The sequence below is a fragment of the Hyperoodon ampullatus genome, assembly GCF_949752795.1.
Source record: "Hyperoodon ampullatus genome assembly, chromosome: 15".
In the NCBI taxonomy this organism is placed as follows: Eukaryota; Metazoa; Chordata; class Mammalia; order Artiodactyla; family Ziphiidae; genus Hyperoodon; species Hyperoodon ampullatus.
The window spans coordinates 73,707,537-73,725,151 of NC_136928.1; the positions used below are offsets into that span (position 1 = coordinate 73,707,537).

The 17,615-nt window shown below is 34.6% G+C and overlaps 1 protein-coding gene across 8 annotated transcripts in view; it reads left to right on the plus strand.

Annotated features, from left to right (window-relative positions):
- Window positions 1–17,615, plus strand: part of PUM2 (pumilio RNA binding family member 2) — a gene marked incomplete at both ends in the record, with an annotated part of 70,146 nt that overhangs the window by 3,845 nt on the left and 48,686 nt on the right. For all 8 annotated transcript variants that reach the window (XM_079720798.1, XM_079720800.1, XM_079720803.1 and 5 more), the window contains 5 exons: window positions 4,332–4,440; window positions 7,484–7,671; window positions 8,225–8,394; window positions 11,272–11,542; window positions 11,786–11,879. In XM_079720798.1, the coding sequence (XP_079576924.1) occupies window positions 4,332–4,440; window positions 7,484–7,671; window positions 8,225–8,394; window positions 11,272–11,542; window positions 11,786–11,879 (832 nt within the window). The remainder of the gene's footprint in view (window positions 1–4,331; window positions 4,441–7,483; window positions 7,672–8,224; window positions 8,395–11,271; window positions 11,543–11,785; window positions 11,880–17,615) is intronic.

Genomic DNA, 17,615 nt, shown 5'->3' on the forward strand with positions numbered 1-17,615 from the left:
CATGTTTTAGAATCTTAAAGGATTCATACTTTTCGTAGTGAAGGTACATAATATGTACGTTTGCCACGTGCTAGATGCTGTTCTAAGTAGTTTACTTATATTATTTCATTATTGCCTCATAGAAAACTCTGTAACAGTAGCTTTATTATTATCCTTACTTCACAGATGAAGAAACTGAGGCTCAGAACAGTTACTTAACTGGCCCAATACCAAGTAACAGAGCTTGAACAGCAGTTTGAACTCTTGAGTGCCTTGACTGTTTACAGTACTGCTTCCCATTGGAAGTGATGACATCTAATAACATTTGCTGCTGATATTAAGGGATATTGGGAATGTAGAAGATTTGGGGAAGTAGTATGATTTGAAAACATTAAGTATTGATATCTTTCATTAATGGAAAAGATTAAAGTCTGGAAAAGCACCATTCTGGAGTTCCCTTGTGGCTGTTGTTCTACACACTTGGTTATTAGCATCTATGCCCGCCTATCTTTTATGACCTTCCATTGTAAATAGAGTCACCTTACATCCTAATTTGCCCAGACTGTCCAGATATGTGTTTTCGTGGCATAATTGTTAATAGCACTCCCTTTCTCAGAAGTGTCCCAGTTTAGATGTTATATAAACACTATAATGTAGACATAAAGCCTTCAAGTTCTTTTAATCCTTAGGATTATATTAATTTGGTTGGCTTGGTGATTTTACATAACAATATTATTATTATTTTTTTTTTTTGCGGTACGCGGGCCTCTCACTGCTGTGGCCTCTCCCGTTGCGGAGCACAGGCTCCAGACGCGCAGGCCCAGCGGCCACGGCTCACGGGCCTAGCCGCTCCGTGGCATGTGGGATCTTCCCGGACCGGGGCACGAACCCGTGTCCCCTGCATTGGCAGGTGGACTCTCAACCACTGCGCCACCAGGGAAGCCCTTGCGTAATAATTTGTATTAGAAAAATCTGAAGTGTAAGTGCACCTCATAGTATAAATTCTAGCAGGAATTTTAATAATTATTTATTTTGCGGTAGTATACTATGGTGTTGACTGATTTCTTTGGAGATGGAAAAGGGCAAGCTATAAGTGCTTCTTGAAGGAAAGAACTAATAAAATGGTGGCTAGTGGAGGGATGAATTTGTATGTCCACCCAGTCATTTCTGAGTTGGAAGGATGGAGGAATAGGTTGACAAGAAATACTGAGTTGCTTGACCTTGGTTTAGAGCTTTTGTGAATTAGGGAACTAATATGAAACAGTATTTGGATAATATGTTTTACAGATCTTCAAGATCTCTTAGCCCTTGTTTTTGTGCTCTCCCATTTCTACTATAGTAAAAGAGTCTCCAGGGGCAAAACACTACTTTTATTGCTATTCCAACCTCTGTACCACTTAATCTTTTCTTTTCTTTCTTTTTTTTTTTTAACTGTTCTATCCTGGATATCCTGAATTGTTGCCTCCCCCTATATTTAGTCCATTTTAACTTAATTCTTGGTCACAAGCCAGTAGTTTCTCTAAAAATATTTGAAATCAGTGTCTGTACTGTCACAGCTGTTTCTAGAATGGTGATAAGGGCCTTTGTTAGGAAAAGTGTTAATTTTATTAACTACTAAATTGTTTGCCGGTCCGTGATAACTTATAAATGTTTGCAAAATGAAGAGACATTCATAGCCCAGTGCCTGGCAGAAAGTAAGCACACTGGGTAAGTGCTGGACATAGACTCCCCCCGCCCCCAGTTTTATAGTTTGGGTGTCAAAGCAGTGATCTATGAAGTACTACCGTACTACATGGAATCTTATCCCAAAAGACTGGAATAGGCTCCTCAAAAAGATTCTATTATTTCTCTTACCTCAGAAGGTTAGTTTGTTTCAGCCACTTCTATGTCTGTAATAAATGCTTCTACTAAGTTGTTATAACTTCATTTCTGATTTCTTATTTGTTATCCTTATTTTGCTATTAAAACATTTTTCTTTATGAAGTATGGGATAAAAGCATTATTTGCTCAGGAGCCATTTCCTTCTGCCTGAAATGGCTTATTTATACAGTACTTCAAAGGGATTAACTTGGGTTTTACTATGAATAAATGTTCAATTATTTAAGTATATCAAGTGCAGTGTTTTAGTACTGTATTATCAGATTTACATTTTGTTTGAATATTTTCATGAAATTTTTATAGTGAGATTTTTAAAAATCGTAGCAACAGAGGTTGTATTTTACCGGGATCTTTATTAGAGCAGATTATTGTTTTAAATGTCTGTACTTTAGGGAATTCCCTGGTGGTCTAGTGGTTAAGGCTCCACCCTTCCACTGCAGGGGCACAAGTTAGATCCCTGGTCATGGAACTAGGATCCCTCAAGCCATGTAGCATGGCCAAAATAAATAAATAAAATCTTTGAAAATAATAAAAATAAGTAAATAAAATGTCTATAATACAAATCATTTGCAGCTCAGGAAGATCCTAACATGCAAAAAGTTTTCTTTCTTAAAATAGCAGTAAAATTAACAGTATTTAGTTTAGCAAAAGATCCTAGGGATATATGCCCAAATTGAATTTTCCCTCCTCCCTCCAAAGCCGCTTATCCTGTTTGTTTTTTTTTTTCTGTTTTGGTCAGTAGTATCATTTACCTCGTTACCCACATTTTAAACTTTTATTCTTATTTTTTTTAATATTTATTTATTTGTTTATTTGGCTGTGTCAGGTCTTAGTTGCAGCATGCAGGATCTTCGTTGCCGTGTGTGGGACTTTTTAGTTGCAGCATGCAAACTCTTAGTTGCAGCATGTGGGATCTAGTTCCCTGACCAGGGATCGAACCCAGGCCCCTTGCATTGGGATCTTGGAGCTGTAGCTGCTGGACCACCAGGGGAGTCCCAGACCTTCCCTTATTTTTATTCATATTCTGTTGACTCTCCTGAATGTTTCTGAAATCCATTTTATTTTCTCAGTTCTTTCTGCCAGTACCTTGTTTCAGTTCTTGTTGTCTTGGCTCTGTTGTAATTCTCCTTAACGATTTCTTTGCCTCTAGTCTAGAATATCCATCATTCTTAGAACTTACAACTTGAATTGTTTTCTGAAACAGTGTCACTCTTGCCATCCTCTCTTGAGTCCCTGTTGCTTCAATGTAATATACAATTGATATTTCTTTAGCATGTCTTTGAGGTTCCTCATAGTCTGCCTAGATAGCTTTAACAACATCAGCTTCCACATCTGTTCCTCCATCTCACACCCTATTCTACAAACTGTACATTTTCTCAAGTTGTGCCTCTGTTCATAATTTCTTGTGTCCTCCCCACCTTCCATTCACACTTTAAACCCCCAACACACATACAGTCTTATCTCTCAGACCCAATTCAGGTTTCACTAAGTTCATTTTATTATGGTTAGTTTATATTTGTGAGCTCTCTGTGAGCTCTCTGAAGATAAGGTCACCAGGCCCTTAAGGAGGCAAACACAGGTAATTTAGTGTGATAAGTGTAGTAATAGAAGTATATACAGGTTTGATTATGAGGACCTAATTATGGGCTGAGAGGGATGGGTGTCTTACAAATGCTTATTTAAATGTCAAATGCGTGTTTTAGAAACCAGTCTGTTCTTTTCAAACAAACATATCCTCAGTTTGCCTTCTCTGAGTGTCAGGAAAGGTAGAGAGGGGAGACCTGGATGAACGTTAAAGTCTCATTAGGAATTGGCTAAATGTACATTTTGAATCATCATTGAATGCTTATATCAACACAATTTTTATACGCTTGTGTATGTTAACAGTATAGGATAGGGCACAGGGCTTTGACATTGTTACCTCAAAAAGTATTTAAGGGTCTTTTCTATGTGTCTCTTCTGCCATCCCATAGCTTCCTGATTTAGGATCAATAGATTGTTAGTGTTGAGGACCTAGGAAGAATTGTGAAGTTCACCTCCATTGCATTGTGAAGTAAGAATGAAAATTTTCTATCATTGAAGCTGTAGGATAGGAGGTGATCCAAGGGCAATACTTGGAAGTAAAGGAAAAATTTTAATCATTTGTTTAGATATTTTTATTGTATTACTGTATTAAGAAATTTAGTAAGTCTTTTGAAAAAAATTATAAAAAATATCACATGACAGTAAAACCATTTGAAAAATGTAGAAAAGTCTGAAGTCGACTTTTCAGGTCTAGAATTATTAGAGCCAGTAGCTAAGCATAAGTGGGGAGTTATTGTTAACTGGACAAATTAAGAAATAGGTCATCTGAATTTTCATTAGCATTGAAAATTAACTTGTGCCTATTGGTGGTAAGTTTACTTTCCTCTATGTTTTAGCTCTTTGTAATTAGAATAAAATTTAAATACAATATTTTTTTCCCTTCCAAATAGCTTTTGCCTACCAAAAAATTTTGGGAACCTGATGATTCAACAAAAGATGGACAAAAAGGCATATTTCTTGGAGATGATGAATGGAGAGAGACTGCATGGGGAACTTCTCGTAAGTTATTGGTGTATGTGTGAGAGTTCTGAATTTGTTGAATACTTGAATTTTCTTTTAACTCTGCCCCCCAGACAGTATTTGGAGAAACTTTGCAATATCTGTGAGGATTTCATATATCCTTATAATGCACATTTTCTTATATAAAGTAACTCATATCTAATGGTCCACTTATTGATTAGGAATGTTTGTCACAATAAGATTTTATTAAGAAGTTTTATCTGAGGTTAAACTCTGATTATAAAATTCTGAATGTCAGTTAAAATAGAGGACACATTAACCATAGGAATTTTTAAGCTTGAGTTGTATTAATGGACAGTGACTGATTTATTTAATTGCAGCTCAGTCAAGCTTTATTAGACGTCAGCCACACCCACAAAGGAAGTAAACCCCCTTAGTAAGGTAGAATTCCCAGAAAGGGAGCAGACTTTGAATGTTTTTGATATCCGTAAGTAGTGAAGAGAGACATAGGTCCAAGAAACTCTTAAGGGAAAAGGAACTGGGGTGTAAGGAGTATAACTCACAGGGGTGACAGTATCTATTGGTAAATTAAAGAGCATAATTATATTCTTAAAATAGTACTGATTATATTTTTAAATGTTTCTGACTAGTAAAATTTGAGATATACACATGGAACTTTGAACATGTGTTTTACAAATAAGTTTTCTCTTTGTAACTAAGTTTAATGCAGCTTACTAAAGCTATACAAAATGATCAAAGTGATATAAAAACAAATTTCTGGATGATAATTATCAACTTAACCTTATATTTTGGGTGTAAATTACCAGGTACTTTTTTATCCTCCAAATTATTAAAAAGATTTTTAAGTCCTGTATAGTCTTAAATTTTGTTTTTAAGGGTAAAATAATTTTTTTTAAGTTAGGAAAAGCTGGAAAATTTTAGTGATTAATACTGTTTTATAGTCAAAACTGAAAAAGATTGAAAACTTTGCTAACTACTAAATTAGACTAAAATACTGGGAATTTTCTTTGGTTTCAAACAATATGTAATATAATATTCCAGGTTTGGAGAATACAAAGATAAATGAGATATATGATCCCCATCCTCAAGGAATTTTTTTTTCTGGATTTGTATTAACCTATATAGATTGCACTCATAAGGACTAGGATACATTTTTCCCACAAAAGGCACTTTCTTTGCTAAAATAATGTGCTTGAAAACTTGGTTGATAGACATGTTTGGTTTTTTATTTTGACAGTTGAATGGTTAATTGCTCTATTTACCAGAACCAAAAATTTTTAAAGCATTCCAAAGCAAAACATCTCGAGCACAACATGGTAATGAGAGATATTTTCAAGATGGATGGTAGGGAAATATCTTTGGTATGTTATATTTGGAGGACAACTAGTACCAGCAATAAAACATTTAAGCAACTGTTTATATATTCCTGATGTATCTTTTTAGCATCAAGTTTATAATTTTAGTTAATTCCTTGTACCACTCCCTCTTCCAACTTAACTTTTTTAGTTGTATGGATAAAGTTTTGAAGATGAGTATTAGTCTTTACCAGGAGAAATGAGAAAAATAGAAATGAATGGATTATTTTGTTTACTGAACAAGCATTTATTGAATGCCAAGCATGTACAAATACGAATAACACATTCCTTGTCCTAAAAGAATTGTCATTCTGCGATTCTTTCCATGAGTACAGGAGATTTTATCATACACATATTTCCTTCTCAGCTGAACTGAGTTACTTGTGATTGTTAATTTCGTTGTGTTCTCCTGCACTTTTAGGCCTTAGAGAAACCAGGATGTTCAAACCGAAATGCTCTTTCCACCCCCATTTTCACCTGTTTTTTGTTCTCTACTGTTCATATCACTTCCTTTGGGATTCACCCTAAGACTGGGAAGAATTGATAGATGCCCTTTCTTTCTGTTCCCCATAGTATCCTGGATTATTTTTATTGAAGTGCTTTTTACTCTCTTATGATTGCCTCTTGTTACACCTATCATCTCTTTTGAAGTCAGGGACTGTTTGTTCTTGGATTCCCTATACATAGCACAGTGCCCAGCATAGGAGAGACAGTAAATCAACATTTAAACTGTGAATGAATGGGTGAATGACTGAATGAAAAATATAATGACTAATCTCTCATGGATAAAGGTACTGACATGGAAGTGTTTTAATATGGTTTAACAAAAGTACCAGTCATTTAAAAATTATTGCAGTTAATAAAATGATGAGTGAGTATACCTCTATGATAGTTCAGCCCTTTAAGGATGATGCCTAATATTTAGTATGGTACGTGTTCACATATGAGCCAGATATAAATAGTGGCTTATTGGTTCCTTTTTAAAATTCTTTTCTGCAAATCTATGTGACTCTTCCTCAAATGTTTTATTATGTTTGTATCTTCTTTGCTTTCAGATCTTAAGTATTGCTTTTTCTTTTTGTCACAAAAATATGTAGAAAATGTATTCGTAGCATATGGATGAATTTTTTGTTAAAAATAAATGGAAAACTTTTAGACTAGAAGGTGTTTTTTTAAAAATCTTAAGTGATACTTAATTTTTTACACCAAGAATAGAAAATTCTGTGATATTACTGGTTTTTCTAAACTTAGTCATTTGTGTTTATAGCAGTACAGCCGTGTGTTCTGAATCTGTCCAGTACGTAACTGTGAGCTTGAGAAGTGCCTCTGCCAGTTTAGAAGTTACTTTTATTTCAGGTTTTATCTCTAAAGTTTTTTGTTTTGAATTGTTTAGAACTTTTTAATAAGATGCTTACAGGCAGTGGAGATGTCAAGTTAGTTTCTATCTCCATTGACCTTTGGGTTTGACTGTTCTTCACAGAGGCTTTTACCTGCTTTTTAGCAAATGGCTTTCTTAATCTGTATTCTCAAGAAATGTGCGCGGGCCAGTGAGTCTCAACAGACTGAAGATCTTTTTATAAAGATTACAGTAATATTCAAAATAAAACAATATGCTGATTTTTCTTACTTTAGTATATTAATTCATGTAAATACATTTTGTTAGCTTAAAAGTATGAATTTGTAATTGAGTTCTTTCTTCCAAACAGACCATTCAATGTCCCAGCCTATTATGGTACAGAGAAGATCTGGACAGGGTTTTCATGGAAACAGTGAAGTAAATGCAATATTGTCTCCGCGATCAGAAAGTGGAGGCCTTGGTGTGAGCATGGTAGAATATGTATTAAGTTCTTCTCCTGCTGATAAATTGGATTCTCGATTTAGGAAGGGAACTTTTGTAAGTATTTTGAGTAAAGAAAGGTTTTTAAATTGCTTGATGGTTATTTGGTTGTCTTTAAGCCAGTTCCTTTTTCTGGCCCTTCCTAGAACTAAAGGAAATTTCATAGCTATTGGTGCTCTTATTTTCTTGTCTTGGCCACTTGAAATACATAACCACTGGGAATATTTCTAATCTTAACCGTGTTACCAAAAAAACCATATTAATTAAAAAACAAAATTTGTAAGATTAAAATTGCATATTCATGGTAGTACTTGATATGAAAGTAAAAAAACAAAATCATCTATGCATTAAGTAGAATTTTTAATCTCATTTGTGGTGTTACTGCTTTTCCAGCACCGCTATAGTTAAGGTTGCCTTAGCCCTTCTGTTATAAATCACTGGTTTGTACTCAATTTTTTTGGCCTTTTGTAAATTAGTTGACTACGAAATTAAAATAAGATTCAATGTTTTTATTGTTTACATGCACTATAGTATAGTTTTAGGTCACCTCATGGTGCCTTTTTTTGTGTTCTATTAAATATTCAGAATCAAACAGATTCTTTTTCCTCAGGGCACTAGAGATGCTGAAACAGATGGACCTGAGAAAGGAGATCAAAAAGGCAAGGCTTCTCCATTTGAGGAGGACCAAAACAGAGATCTTAAACAAGGAGATGATGATGATTCTAAAATAAATGGCAGAGGTTTGCCAAATGGAATGGATGCCGATTGCAAAGATTTTAAGTAAGATTTTAACTTTCTCAAGAAGAAAAGCATATCTCTTTAGGGATTATTGCTACTAGCTGATGTGACTGATGTAGACATTTTTCCAATTTTGGTTTTTTTTATTTCCCTTTGTACCTTGTATTAATCTGGAGGAAGATTTAAAATTTTTTGTAAGGAATATTAGTTAATGATTATGTGCCATTTTTTTAAAAAACAATTCTTTAAAAGTCTAAAACAATGCATTCCATTGAAGGAATAATGTTAGAAGCTGCCGTTACCTTTCTGCTAATATGGTAGTCTAAATTTTAACTGTTTTCTCCCTGCTAAAATTTAGTGAATTTTAGGTTTAATCTGTGATTTTTCTTGGCAAACTCTTCTTGGGTTTGCTCTTGAGCACCTTTCTGTAGAGTTTCCTCTTCCTTCTATCCCTGTATTGTATCTCCTATCCCCCCTTTTACTCTGAGTTTGTGCTAATACTTAATCTTGCTGAAATTAGGAAGGGGGGGAACATATTAGAGACTTCCAAAGTTAGTTTTTAAGTTCAGAATTTAAGTTCAGTTGCAGATTTTTTATTGTCTCTTTATGACAGGTAATTGTTTCTTTTCTTCTAAGCTTTGGATTTGGATGAGACAATGCACATTTATTTAAATATTAGGGTGTTGTTTCTTCATACAGGGAGTTGTTTCTTCATACTGATTTCCTATACTTTATACTTCAGTAGTCAGATGCTTTGGGGCCTGTACCTGAAAATAAGCTGTTTCTTTGCGATCTTGTGAACCATGGAATATCAGTTAGTTGTAGGTACATGTTTACGTTTATTGCCTTTAATTATCAAAAGCAGACTAACAACGCTTCTTAAAAACTGCCATTTCTATCTGTTTTAAATGCAAAAAAGCATCCAAAACCAGTAAACCTCTTTTGACAAGAAATTAATGCTATTCAATTTGTTTTAGGACCTCATTCTGATTTTGTGCTTCTGCTATTACTTAATCTATGTTTTAGTCAAGGGTATGCATTTAAAACTGAGTTGACTATAAACCTGCAGAGTATACATTTATAATTGAAGTGTTAATACACCATTAACTATAGCAAGAAAATAGCACCACTCATAGCATAATGACTTTTCTATTCTCTACTTTTTGTTATTAAAGTTGTTTTGTATGAGAGGCTATACTTCTTCATATTAATATGAACTTTACATTCAATAGCATTCTAATTTTATTCTGTTTAAGTTTGGGGTATGTATTTAAAATTGCTTATAAAATGTTTCAGATACAATATTGTCTTCAACAATATAAAACCATTTCAAACTAATAGCTGTGGTCATATGGTCATTATGGCAACACATTATTATGTACATTAACTGATACATCATCAACATACATATATTATTGGAGTAGAACTGAAAGGAATGAAAGAACTATAGCAGGCTTTCTTTCTTTTTTTTAATTGGCTGATTTTAAAGAGGACCCTTTCAGTTTTATTTTTTTCTTCCCCTATATTCTGAATGAAAAACAAGCCTTGGGATTATTCATATGAAAAATTAGGTGCGGATAAAGGGGAAAGGAGTTTGAAATTTCTTCTGATGTTGCAAGGACAATGGTTAATTTTGAAATAAAATGTAAGTCTGCCTAAATATCTGGAAAACAATTCTTGTAATTAAGCAGTTGCTTTGTGAAATGTTCTGTACATGTTAGCAAATTTATCCCAATGTGAAGCACCTGAAGTTGGGGTCAGTTACATAGGTGTAACAACTGACGTTGAAAGCCAGGTAAAATAGTTACTGCCATTTATTTAATGTACTTATATTTGAATATACTATGAACTGATGGTTCCAGAACAGACTTGTTTCTTGTGAGGGAAAGGATCTGATATAAAATATTTCTGTAGAAGGAAAGAGACTGTAAATGAGAATTAATTATGTCAAGAAATAAAGTGAAAATAAAGTTTAGACTGTGAAGGATGTTGATAAAAAGAGAAGAGTCAGTGCTTAAAATTTAGTCCAATGTTAATAAATTTCTTCAGAAAATTAAGAAGGCTAGTCAGTGGGGAAAGTTGCTTTTTGTGTGTGTAGGATTATATTTTTCATTGATGTGCATACTTAATTTTTGATTAATATGCTATACATTTCTATTCTCATGATTTAAACTGAAACAATTTGGTATGATAAAGATGGTTTTTGGAGAGCTCATAGAAGGTTTTCACAAATAGTCTTTTTGTTCTTGTTATTTGGAACCACAAGGTCACCTCTTCAGTCTCAGAAAGGAAACTGAGGCCTGGAAGATGAAATGATTTGCTCAAAATAATACTTAAAGATAGAATCAGGAGTCAGCTTTCTGTCTTGGTTCACTGCCCTTTTCTGTCGTATTGCATATTTTACACCCTTAAGCCATGAAGGCCATATGATTCTTTATGGCCAGTTTTTTTTCTGAAATATTAAGCAAGATGTTAGGGAAATTATGTGCTGGTGGACAGGATGGGAGTATGGTACGTGGGTTTTGGTTTTGAGCCTTCCCATATTTATTTGTCACTTGATAATCTGCTGTTCATACCTACAATTCATTTTGTCTGATTTGAAACAAAAGTTTTGGGTAGTCTAAGCTTAAATTGTGGTATTGGCAAATTTCCTTATCTGTAAAATTGAGTTATATCTTTATGCTATTCAAATCGGGGACAGTGGTCACTAATGAGATTTAAATAATGAAACCATGTCAGCTCTTAAGAGGAAGCTAGATTAAACCAAAAAATGTGATAAAGTGGAATGGTTAGTGACCTAGGGTGCCTAATTTGCCCTCTGTGTTTTACAACCATTTGTTTTTTCTTGATTTTCCTACTTTCCCATTTCACCTTTTGACATACTTGTTACTTTTACTCATTTCTGTTTTGTTTACATAGTCGTACTCCTGGAAGTCGTCAAGCCTCTCCAACTGAAGTAGTTGAGCGCCTGGGCCCCAATACTAATCCCCCAGAAGGATTGGGGCCTCTTCCTAATCCTACAGCTAATAAACCACTTGTTGAAGAATTTTCAAATCCTGAAACTCAGAATATAGATGCCATGGAACAAGTTGGTCTGGATTCCTTACAGTTTGACTATCCTGGTAATCAGGTACCAATGGACTCTTCAGGAGCTACTGTAGGCCTTTTCGACTACAACTCCCAGCAGCAGGTAAAGCATGCCACTCCTTTAAAGAAGTTCCTCTTAACTATGTACTAGTATAGCCTGAAGTGCTGTGAGACACTGACATAAATAATAGGGGTATTCTTGAACATTTAGTGTTTTATTGAATAAAATGTCCTTGTAGTTGAAAAAGTGATTCAAATATGTATTTGTAATATTCTATTCTTAGCTTTCTAAACAAAAATGAAATGCTCTGAGACTCATCTTTGTATTTAATATTTTTCTTAATAGCTCTTTCAGAGGACTAATGCACTGACAGTTCAGCAGTTAACTGCAGCTCAACAGCAGCAATATGCATTAGCCACAGCTCAGCAGCCACATATAGGTGAGCCTTTATAAGTTACCATTTTGATTACAATGTTAGAAAATCTTGTGTTAAAGTGTTTAGAATGTTCCTTTCGTATTTATTGAATGGTGTTATTTAATTACTTTTGAAACATCTCATTGAGATAAAACAGTAGTAGATTACATGGCAAGAGTAAAAGATTAGAAGATTAGGGAAGAACAGTTTGGCTTTTATTTGTATCCTTGGTGAAATAAAAATCTATAACTTGATAAAAACTGTCAGCACATAAGTTTGTTTTTAAACATTTTTTTTTAATGTGGACCATTTTTAAAGTCTTTCTTGAATTAGTTACAGTATTGCTTCTGTTTTATGTTTTGGGGTTTTTGTTGGCCATGAAGCATGTGGGATCTTAGCTCCCCAACCAGGGATTGAACCCACACCCCCGGCACTGGAAGGCAGAGTCCTAACCACTGGACCGCCTGGGAAGTCCGAGCACATAAGTTTTTTTCTCAGTGTGAAGTCGAGAGCATCAAACACTTGGAAATTCAAGTGTAGTTATGGGTGTTCATATCAAGTCAGAATGTTTATTTATTTATTTATTTATTTGCGGTACACGGGCCTCTCACTGTCGTGGCCTCTCCCGCCGCGGAGCACAGGCTCCGGACGCGCAGGCCCAGTGGCCATGGCCCACAGGCCCAGCCGCTCCGCGGCATGTGGGATACTCCCGGACCGGGGCACGAACCCGTGTCCCCCGCATCGGCAGGCGGACTCAGCCACTGCGCCACCAGGGAAGCCCAGAATGTTTATTTTTAAAATGGGTTGGAAATAGGAATCCCAAGAAAATTTCTTTGATTATTTTCTTCCTTAATTCATTAAGCTATTTAGTCTTTGACCTTTATAGTCTTTAGTATAATGTGAATTATTACAATTACATATGTGTTACTGGTAGAATTCAGGCATTAGTATGTGTTTTTGTGTCTTGGGCTTTTTGTTGTTGTTGTTATTTTGAAATAATTACTGATTCACATGAGGTTGCAAGGAGAGTACAAAGAGATTCCCCACCCAGTTTTCCCTAAATGACTACATCTTACATAATTATAGTACAGTACCAAAACCAGGTATATGACGTTGGTAAATGTGTGTGTATAGATTTATGTTATTTTATCATGTTCGTGGAACCGTTTTTACACCTGATTTTGGCTGACCTTGATTTATTTCCTGGTTGGGAAAGTTGTGAACTCTCTCAACATCAGTATGTTTGGGGGCAGGGGGTGGGATATACTAAGTTGGTTCTGTTCCCTTAACTGTGTATTGTTCTATGTCAATCCAAGAAGTCTTTCCAGGTCCAAAATTTTATTTTTGGTTTTAATCAAAGATGACCACACATTTCTAGATGACTTCTAGTAGCAGCATGCACTCTGGACCTGTTTTTTCCAGTTTTCTTCAGCCTTCTGTATCCCTGTCCTTCATTACTTCTTACTCGTTGTTAGAAACGTACTGACTCCTGTCTACTCGTGGGCCAGTACAACACTTTTTATTTCTTGAAGCTTTGTGGTGTGATTTATATGTGGCAGGCTAGGACACCCATTATTGCTCTTCCTTTTGGGAGTTTTAAATTTTTGGTTCTTATTTGCTTTTTCATATGAACTTTAGAATCCTTTTATTTACTTCCAGATCAGGTTAAAATCTTAACTTAGGAAGATCAACATCTTTATGACATTAAGTATTCTTATCCAGTACATAGTGTATCTTTAATTTTGTTCAAGTCTGCTTCTGTGTTGTTTATGATTGCTTTAAAGTTTTTCTCATGTAAGTTTGCATATTTCTCAGTAAGTTTGTTCTTTGGTATTTTATCTTTTGCTATCACTGTAAATGCCTTCCTGTCTTTCATTAGGTCTTTAAATTGGTATCTATGAAAGCTCTTAATTAGTATTTATTAACTTTATGAATGATATATTCTAATAATTGAATAATTCCTGTGTTCTTAGAATTTGGAAGAATTGTATATAATTATTTTAATGAGCTCTTTTAATTTGCTAATGTTTTATTTAGGATTTTTTTTTAATCAACATATAATGAAGTTAGTCTTTAAGTTTGTGTGTGTGCATTTTTGCATTTTTTGTTAGGTTTTGATATCAATATACTTGCTTCATAAAAATAATTTAGAAATGTTCCTTTTTTTAATGCCTTGGAGTATTTTCATTTACATTCTGTCTTACATGATCTTTAAAGATTTGGCACAACTTAGAACAACTTTGTGAAGCCATCTGGGAAACTATGCAAATAAATTTGAAAACCTGAATAAAATGGAAATTTCTAAGAAAGCATAACTTAGCAAAATTGATCCCATCTTTTCATCTTTGTTCCATAGTTAAATAGAAAGAGAGAGAGTGTTGATCATAGTCCTTTTATCCAGGTTTGCTCAGTCATCTCTTAGCTGGCTGATAGTTCATTTAGAACAGCACTGTCCCAAGAGAAATATAATATGTGCCACATAGAATTTAAAATTATTTAGTAGCTACATTTTAAAATGTAAAAAGTAGGTGAAATTAGTTTGAATAATATTTAATCCATTATATCCAAAATATTTCAAGTATAATCAATATAACACTAATAAGAAATTTAAAATTCTCTTCTTCATATGAAGTCTTTGAAATCAGGTATGCATTTTCCCACTTTGAGCAGATCTCAGTTTAGACTAGTCACATTTTAAATGCTCAGTAGCTATATATGGTAATAACTACCATAACAGACAGTGCATATTCTAGAATGGGGTTGACAAACTTTTTCTGTAAAGTCCCAGATAGTAAATATTTAAATTTTGCAAGCCATATGGTTTCAGTCACAGCTACTCAACCCTGCTGTTATAGCACAAAGCAGTCGTAGACAATACATAAATGAGTACAACTGTGTTCTATAAAACTTTACTATGGGCACTGTTATATGAATTTTGTATAATTTTCATTTGTTACAAATTATTATTTTCAACCATTTTAGAATGTTTATTCTTAACTAATTCATACAAAAATAGGTAGCAGGCTAGAACTTGGCCCATGGACTGGACCAGAAAGAGGTATAGATACAATACATTGTATGTTTTAAAATATAGAGCCACACTCAAAAGGGGGAGAGAGAGAGAAAAGAAAAACGTGGGGTTGTTTTGATGGCTGGAGAATTTCTGTAGGATAGGAAATTGAGAGGTGATCCATAGGAGCAAACTGGAAATAAATCTATGAGGCCTGTAACGGGCTGCAAGAGGGATAAATAAGCAGAAGGCCTGCACCGTGCCAGGATTGGGGTTGGAGGGTTAGACCCCCAAGTCACTAATAAAGACTTGGTTTGGAGACTTCACCTTATGGTGTGTAGTTGGCAATTGGGATGAGTAAGTGTAAGAGACTCTCTCATATAAGATAGTATCTAAAACAGAAATTACAATGCAAACAAGAAAGAGCAGTCAGAAGGCAGTCATATAACATATAGTAGAATTTACACCCAAGATGTAGAAATAAGAGAACTTTAAAGTTCTGAAAAGAACTTTAAAGTGTTTATTTAGAATATTAAGAGATAAAGGACTTAAGTCATCGAAGATCGGAGGTCTTGAAACAACAAAATGATGTGAAAACAGACCATTTCAGAACCTTGTAAAAAAAAAAAAAAGACATAGGTGGGTTGCATAATTAACTAGCTATCACCTAGGAGGAAATGAAGCAGAAGATAAAACTTACGAACACTGAAATATAGCACATAGTAATCAAGATGTGGGGTGGAGTAGGGAGTAACTAAGTCAGTGCAGGGTGTATGTAAAGAAAACTGTAAACTTTTTCTGAAGGCTTAAATAAATGGGGACACATGCCCTTTGGGGGAAACTCATTACTGTAAAGAGGTCAATTCTCCTTAAATTAAGTTGTGAATTTAATATATTGATTGGAATCCCAACAGGATTTTTTTTTTTGAACTTGAAAGTTTGCTTTTGATGTTTATCTTGGAAAAATGAAACCGGAAAATTAATAGAACACTAAAATGAGAGGTGGACGTACTCAACTATATTTCAAAACAATTATTATCCACAGTGATTAAAACGGTGTGGCACTGGCCTAGAAATATACAAGTCGATCAGTAAACAAGAACACTCTGAAATGGGTGTGTGTGTGTGTTTGGGTGCAGTGGTAGGGTAATTTTAACCTTGACATTGCAAACTAATTATAAAAGAATATCTTTGGAGAATAAGTTGGAGATAATTGGGTCATATTCCTGATGGATTAAAAATTTTAATGAGAAAAAATAAAGGTATAAAAGATTTGATATGTTTTTTTCTTTTTGATAGCCAAAGAACTATAGATTAAAACCAAAAAATTTGAATGCTTTATTTTACTTCTGACGTTGACAACTTTTAAAAAGTTTGATAATATCCTATTTCAGTGCGAGTGTAAGTGGTATTCTCATATACTTATGGTAGTAATGTAAATTGGTACAACTTTCCTGGAGGGTAATCTGGAAATGTGGATCAAAAATTTATATATAGGGCTTCCCTGGTGGCGCGGTGGTTGAGGGTCCACCTGCCGATGCAGGGGACACGGGTTCGTGCCCCGGTCCGGGAAGATCCCACATGCCGCGGAGCAGCTAGGCCCGTGAGCCATGGCCGCTGAGCCTGCGCATCTGGAGCCTGTGCTCCGCAACGGGAGAGGCCACAACAGTGAGAGGCCCGAGTACCGCAAAAAGAAAAAAAAAAAAAAGTATATATATTTGTCCATTTACGTGAATTTTCATGAGGATATGATGATACTGTATTATACTTAAAGAATAATAGCATTATTTATAGCAAAAACTTGTGACTCATCTAAATATATATCTGTAGTAGACTGGTTAAATCATGTTTCTTCTGTGTAGTGGGATACAAAACTATGAAGCTATAAAAAAAAAATGAACTAGGGAATTCCCTGGTGGTCTAGTGATTAGGACTCGTGCTTTCACTGCCAAGGGCTAGGGTTCCATCCCTGGTTGGGGAACTAAGATCAACAAGCCACGCAGCACCCCCACCTCCCCCCACCCCCCCAAAATGAATTAGATAGGTATCTGTTGACATAGAAAGGGATCTGTGGTTAATTGGCAAGTGAAAAAAGCATATTAAAGTACCGTTATACCCTGTAATATAAAATGTATGAGAGTGTGTGTGTATATATAAATATAAAAATTTAGAAGGGTATACATTTATACATATGTGCATATGTAAACACAGATTCAAAAACATGTATATATACATGCAAACATATACATATTTATATGTACACAAACAAGCATATGGTTTGATGTCTAATGTGTTGCAAATATTTCTCAGTGAATCATGTGAGCTTAAAATAAGTTTTCATTTTTTTGGCAGAAGGTTCAATATATATCTGTTAGGTCACACTAATTCCTTGCTTTTCAAATATTTGAAACCTTCCTGCTTTCTATCTGCTTTGTAATATAAATATGGAGAGAGCTATGTTAAAATCATGTCTGAAATTGAAAAAAAAAGTTTTAGAAGGCTGTAAACCACCTGCCAATAAAGGTTACATGAGGACTTTGGCTTTCCACGTTATATACTTCAATAGTATTTCATTTTTTAAAAGCAGTCTTTTTTAATCATAAAAATATAGAATATAAAATTAGGCCCTGACTTTTCGATTTGTAGTTATAGGAGTAGAACATGGATATCAATACATCTCTATTCTTGTCATAATCATGGTAGAGGAACCAGAAGGAAATCTTGAAACCTTCGACCTAGGGCATAGCTAA